Source organism: Eumetopias jubatus, unplaced genomic scaffold, assembly GCF_037043125.1.
Source record: "Eumetopias jubatus isolate StellerSeaLion01/CBP00866 unplaced genomic scaffold, mEumJub1_p1.0 scaffold_11, whole genome shotgun sequence".
Taxonomy (NCBI): domain Eukaryota; kingdom Metazoa; phylum Chordata; class Mammalia; order Carnivora; family Otariidae; genus Eumetopias; species Eumetopias jubatus.
This window is the reverse complement of record NW_028274817.1, coordinates 63,994,033-64,000,807: the sequence shown is the minus strand read 5'-3', so window position 1 is coordinate 64,000,807 and position 6,775 is coordinate 63,994,033. Positions and strand designations below refer to the sequence as shown.

The 6,775-nt window shown below is 37.4% G+C and overlaps 1 protein-coding gene across 1 annotated transcript; it reads left to right on the top strand.

Annotated features, from left to right (window-relative positions):
- Positions 1-611: 611 nt before the first annotated feature.
- Positions 612-5,493, top strand: LPAR4 (lysophosphatidic acid receptor 4). Its single transcript, XM_028101382.2, has 2 exons — positions 612-642; positions 4,300-5,493. Exon 2 carries the CDS (start codon positions 4,381-4,383, stop codon positions 5,491-5,493), a length of 1,113 nt encoding a protein of 370 aa, XP_027957183.1. The 5' UTR covers positions 612-642; positions 4,300-4,380.
- The last annotated feature ends 1,282 nt before the right edge of the window (positions 5,494-6,775 follow it).

Sequence of the window (6,775 nt, the reverse complement as noted above, 5' to 3'; positions counted from 1 at the left end):
GGTGGGGCGCCTGGGGGGCTCAGACCATTAAGCGTCTGCCTTAGGCTCAGGTCATGATCCCAGGACCCTGGGATCGAGCCCCATGGAGCCTGCTTCTCCTTCTTCCTCTGCCTGCTGCTTCCCCTGCTTGTACACTCTCTCTCTCTGTCAAAAATAAATAAAATCTTTAAAAAAAAGGAGCAACGTAAGAGAATTTGAGTATACTCTGCGTTCAAGGCCTTGTCTTCCTAAACTTTGGACTGTCTTCCGTAGGGAACAAAAGCAAGCCAGGCTTTCTAGGCTACTGGGAATATGCCAGGAGTTAGAACTTTGTTTTCAGTGTTATCATCTGAAAGTTTAGCATTTAGTGTCTGAAAGTTTAGCATTTAATGAAGTGATTTAGGTATTCATCTCTATAGGGCCAAAGAGCTAACTCCACTTCCTCAAAAGCCCCAAAGCCCCCAAACATGGTATATTTCATCATTATTAGAAATTTTTTAAAAATGTGAACACTACTATGAGCTGTTCAAATTGGGTCCATATGTGTAGGTCAAAGTTAAAAATTCATTGAGGGTCAAATTTCCCTTTGGTCAACCTTCAGGTGATCTGCCTCCTGCCCATTGTCAGTGAAAATACATCCACTCAGTACTCTGAACCCCCTAAGTGATTAGTTATTGGAATGATTGGATACAAAGGTCTTTACAAGACAATAGTCCCATGCTACCTGCAGTGGAATAGTTAATTAACTGAATCAGCCTGTATTTTTTCTTCTTCATCTCATCTGAAGCTCATGTTGGCCCCTTGCCTTCATTCAGTGCACAGCATATTAGCCATTTATGAAAATCTAGTGGTTAAAAAAGTTTCTTTTAGTCAAAAGAAAGGAAGTCAGTCAGAAGAGAACTTGTTTTTTGAATATCATTGATTCTCCTTTAGAATCAGATTGAGAGTCAAATGCCTCTCTGATTTTTTAACCATAGCTCAAAGGGAGATAGTCCTTTTGAGGGCACCCTCCTGGATTGTTCTATTATGAGAAAATTGTGTAAAGGTTGAAATTCAAGGGGGGCTTTCTGAGGTATAAGGTATACATGGTGTTAGGAGAAAGATGTGTTGCTTGGTAAATTCGGCTTACCAAGAAAGACAGAGACATAAGTGTCTGGTTGTGTCAGAGAAAAGAAGGAAAAAAGATCTTCTATAATGTTTCTTTGTGATTAGGTAGGACTGAATACTGGCAAGCTCATAAAGCTACTCACAAGCCCTGTTGAATCTTCTTAGCCTCAGCTGGGAGACTCAGAGGTAATGTTTATATAGGGAAGAGAAACAGTATAGTCAAGTTACAGAGTGAACTAGTGTCTGGGTCAGAAATAGAACTCCTTGCTTCCAATGCTGTGTTAAGTCCCAGCACCACACCCTTACTGCTAGACAGCAAAGGTGCTATGTGTTCAAGCAAAGGAAAGCTATGAATAGGGCCTTAGTGACAGTTTTCCCATGCCCTGTCTTCAGGATTGAGACTGTAAAGCTTTCTTGTCTGTGGTCCTTTCTGTCCCACAGGATTTGGTTCCTCAAAGCAGCAGAGCAGAAGTGCCAGACTGCCTGTTGTTGGTATAGTGTATATGTTCTGGGAGACATAAAACTGATTGGAAAACCAGGGAGACAAATTTCACCTATTTGAAACACACCATCCTGGGTAGTACAAAATAATAGCCAGTGAGCTAGAAGCATGCTGTGTAAAAAGGTTATCAGTGGACAGAGTGGAGGGACTCTGGGTACAGGTGAAAAGACATCTATTATGAAAACATTTTCCAAATAATCTTATTGGCAGTACTTATTGTAAAAGGCAGGTGCAAGCAGATTAGAATGAATGAAGCTTGGCTTTAATATTAGGGATTTTTCAGTCCCTTAATTTCTTTAGATTGTGTAATTACATTACAGGAATATTTTTGACTCTCTTTATTTCTTTTAACAATTAAAAAAATGGCATCCAGACTAATGGGTAGTGAGTGGTAGGTGTTAAAATTGTATATAAAGTGGTTTAAGCAGTTGAGAAGTTTGCCATTCTCTTTTTCCTTCTGCCATCCCATTGGTGAAAGAATCTGCAGAAACTTAGGTCTACAGTTCCCCAAGTGAGATATGAACCCCATTAACTGAGATTTTTCAGACTCTTCCTGTTTTTGCTGATAAGCTTCAGTGACCTTAAAACATGGTGATTGCATACTGTTCTTTCTGAGAAAACTGGAAGGAGTGAGATAAAGCAAAGTAGTAGAGAAGATTTGAGGAATTGTGAACCAGAAATACCTCCCAAGGTCCTAAGTACAAATTAGATAGCAGTACTGACCTCTCCCCGGCAAGGTCTTCTTTCACCTTTTCTTCTCATTCTCTCAATTCTTCAGTTGTAATTTCTTTGCTACTTTCTTTCCCATCTCCTCTTTTGCTCTTCTCACCTATTTTTATTTCTTCCCTGTCTGGTTTTTTCCCCTCTTGGACCTTACTTGGTCAAAGTTCTTACTATACTTTGCTTTTACATATCAAGGTTGATTGTGGCAAACATTGAGCTGGGCCTGTGGGATGAAATGGCCAAGAAAGAATATGATCTTAGTGCAATGTTAGGCTCAGGGGAGGCACTCCGTAAAGATTTTTTGAATGAGAATTGAAGAATAGCAAGTTTCCAATCTTAACTTGAGAAAAGTGACAACTCTTTGATTTACATCCCGTAAGTCATCTCTCCAAGGCCATTTCTCCCTCTAGGCACTGCAGTGAATGAATTTTTTTTTCTCAAACCATTTTTTTCCCTCAATCCAAATGCTGGTTGACGTAACTTCAGGCCTCTATATCTCAGGCAGATTCCTGCTTCCACTCCCTTCTCTGTTACATAGAGTGGCCCTTTAACCTGTTCCCTGGGAGTTGGAAGGAAAGGGTAATGTAAGGAGAAATCACTTCAGAAAAATGCCTTTAACATTTTAAAATATAATCATGTGAAAATCCATTATTGGTTATGTCAGGGAGCGAAGACCACTTTTACTCCATATCCTCCTCATTGAAAAGAATTCATTCAGCAGTTACTTGTCCATAGTGTATTAGAATTCAAGAGACAGTTCCTATGACAGTTGTTAACCTAGAAAGTTAGTAAGATTTCTATATGCAATTTAGAACAATGTTGGCCCAGATACCCAACAAGGATGATTAAGTTAATGACTGCCACATGTATAAGCAGTGGCAAGCAAAGGGCAGGTTACTGATCAGATCAGAAGTATATAGTGGGGCAGGGAGATAGGCATTTAAGTCAGATCTACTTTTCACACTTCACTTGTATTCAGCCAGGAAAGGTTTTATTGATTAGGGCCATTTTAGGAGCTGAAGGCATGAAAGTAACGGACTGGGCAGTGGGAAGGGTAGAAGAAGACATCCTAGGCTAAGCATCTAGGAAGAAAAAAACTTGGAGAGGAACTACAATCTGTAAGAGGGAAACGCTGAGATTTTTATTTGAATTATCACCCTAGAAAGGCTATGTAATACCGTGAAAAATCTTTTCACCAGAAGCTTTAATCAACTGAAGGATCCTTGCTCTCTGAACTCACGTTTTAGAAGAAAAAGGTGAATCAATAATTTACTTCAGAAGTTTAGTCATAACTTCTTTAAGAGCATGTTCTGGAGGTCCCATATTGAACTGTAGGTTTGTGCAATAGAACTAATATTCAGACAATGAAGTTTACTAGTATTGGAAGAGAGACAATATAATTTAGATAAGTTTAACAATTCTTTGGTTAGGAATGAAAAACCTGAATTCTGGTTCTGACAGTACCATTTACACATTCTTCTAATTCTGACATTGTAATTCTAAATCACATAAACTTCAGTTTCTTCTTCTGTAATGTGATAAATTCCTTTCTTACCTACCTTATGGTGTTCTTATGGGAATCAAATAAAACTCATTTTTGAAAATTAAAAAATGCCATATGCATTTCAAATTATTAGTGTTGTTTTAACTATCAGAGGTCTGTTTCTCCATCCCCATCCCCCATTGCTGTTTAGCCTCCATCCCCATCCCCCCATTGCTGTTAGTCTCCCCCATTGCTGTTTAGTCTCTTATTCCTGTTCACTGCAGTGCTACATATGGTATTGCATATATTATATTGAGTGTGATCTCTCCCAATCCTGCAACATACTCTTATAGTAACTTTTAACATATGGTTGGTGCTCAAAATGTACTTGTCAAACCAGTTGAATGTGCATATTGTTTCCATTCTGGGTAGACAGGGTATCTTTTACTCCATAGAAATGAATGGAAGGCAGATTTGATTATTCATTCCATCTTGTCTCCCATAGGAGGAAAATATTTCTTACCAGTCTCTAGTCTCAAAGTGGTGAACCCTGCAGCCAGCAGGCCTTCTGAAAAAAAAAAAATCAATGGGTGACAGAAGATTCATTGACTTTCAATTTCAAGATTTAAATTCAAGCTTCAGACCCAGGTTAGGCAATGCTACTGCCAATAATACTTGCATTGTTGATGATTCCTTCAAGTATAATCTAAATGGTGCTGTCTACAGTGTTGTATTCATCCTGGGTCTGATAACCAACAGTGCCTCTCTGTTTGTCTTCTGCTTCCGCATGAAAATGAGAAGTGAGACTGCTATTTTCATCACCAATCTGGCCCTTTCTGATTTGCTCTTTGTCTGCACTCTACCTTTCAAAATATTTTACAATTTCAACCGTCACTGGCCTTTTGGTGACACCCTTTGCAAGATCTCTGGGACTGCATTCCTCACCAACATCTATGGGAGCATGCTATTCCTCACCTGTATTAGCGTGGATCGTTTCCTGGCCATTGTCTATCCCTTCCGATCTCGTACCATTAGGACAAGGAGGAATTCTGCCATTGTGTGTGCTGGAGTCTGGATCCTAGTCCTTAGTGGTGGTATTTCAGCTTCTTTGTTCTCCACCACTAATGTCAACAATGCAACCACCACCTGCTTTGAGGGCTTCTCCAAACGTGTCTGGAAGACTTATCTGTCCAAGATCACCATATTTATTGAAGTTGTTGGTTTCATCATTCCTCTGATATTGAATGTCTCTTGCTCTTCTGTGGTGCTAAGAACCCTTCGCAAGCCTGCTACACTGTCTCAAATTGGGACCAATAAGAAAAAAGTGCTGAAGATGATCACAGTGCATATGGCAGTCTTTGTGGTATGCTTCGTACCCTATAACTCTGTCCTCTTCCTGTATGCCCTAGTGCGCTCCCAAGCCATTACCAATTGCTTGTTGGAAAGATTTGCAAAGATTATGTACCCAATCACCTTGTGCCTTGCAACTCTGAACTGTTGCTTTGACCCTTTTATCTATTACTTCACCCTTGAGTCTTTTCAGAAGTCCTTCTACATCAATACCCATATCAAGATGGAGTCCCTGTTTAAGACTGAAACACCTCTAACCACAAAGCCTTCCCTTCCAGCTATTCAAGAAGAGATTAGTGATCAAACAACACATAATGGTGGTGAAATGATGTTAGAATCTACCTTTTAGGTAATGAGAACTGTCTTTTTAGGTCCAGATATGGTCTTTCTTATGATTTTTCCTATGCTATGAACAAGACAGTTTGAAGCTAATGATACTGAAAATAGATTAATGTACTGAATACAGTCAGATACATTTATTTGAATGTTTATTGTGCATATGCTGTTTTGTTCAATAATTATAGGTCAGGTCTAATTACAACAACCAAAAGAGATTGCCAAACTCTTCTGCTGTGTTTTAATTTCATTGTATCACATTATATGAGTAGCCAGTGGCCTTGACATTAGTGATATGGAGATTATTTTAAAATTTTTTAAAAAGATATTTCCACTCTGGTAATATTTGGTAATTAGGTTGGGCCTATAAATATAGAACAAATTCAGGGATTATTTAAAAAAAACTTTGTGTTACTACTGATACATGTGAGTCTTTTTTTTTCCATTTTTGTATTGTCATAGAGTATATTTTAGCTCAAGAACATATTTTAGCCTAACATTATTAATAAGAAATGTGTCAAATTTAAAAGAGCTGGCAAAATTTATTGTATATATTTTGAAAGTAGAAACATAATTTGTGTTTGCCTGAATATGGATGGGAAGAAACAAAAGTAACTGGATTTACACATTTGTAGGTCCCAGCAGTGTCATTTCTTAAAAAAAAAATCTTCCTTTTTTTTACACTACATTAAAATTTTCATATGAAACTTTAAATCCAGAAAGCTGCTAAATGTGTGCCCAAAATAAGTACAAAATAGAAAATCACATAAAACAACAAATATCCATTAAAAAACTAGCAGCACCAATATTTTTTCTTAATTTCCAATTATCTTTCTTTTGAGAGACTGATTCTATAAAATACTCTTCATATAAAACTTTGGAGCACAATGCAGCCAGAATGCTGCTGCATTTGTGCCCAGGTCAGGAGCAAATTGAAAAAAAAAACAAAATATTAACAAAAAATAAAACAATAAAACGCATTTAAAAATCTTTCTTAAAACTTTCTTAATGTTTTTTGGGGTTGAGAGTAGAGATCTGAAACTTTAAGTCACTTATTCTTTCATATTAAATTTTGGAGCACAATGTAGCCAGATTGCTGCTAAATTTGTGGCCAGGTCAGGAGCATATTGAAACCCAACCCAAATCAATACAATAAAACTCAGAAAAAATTACAAAACAATAAAAACAACAAAAAATAATTCCTAACATTTGCATTTATATTTTATTTATTTTTTGAGGTTTTGATAAAAACAAAAATTTAAAAATACTGTATCCTGTGTGTGAAATTTTAGAGT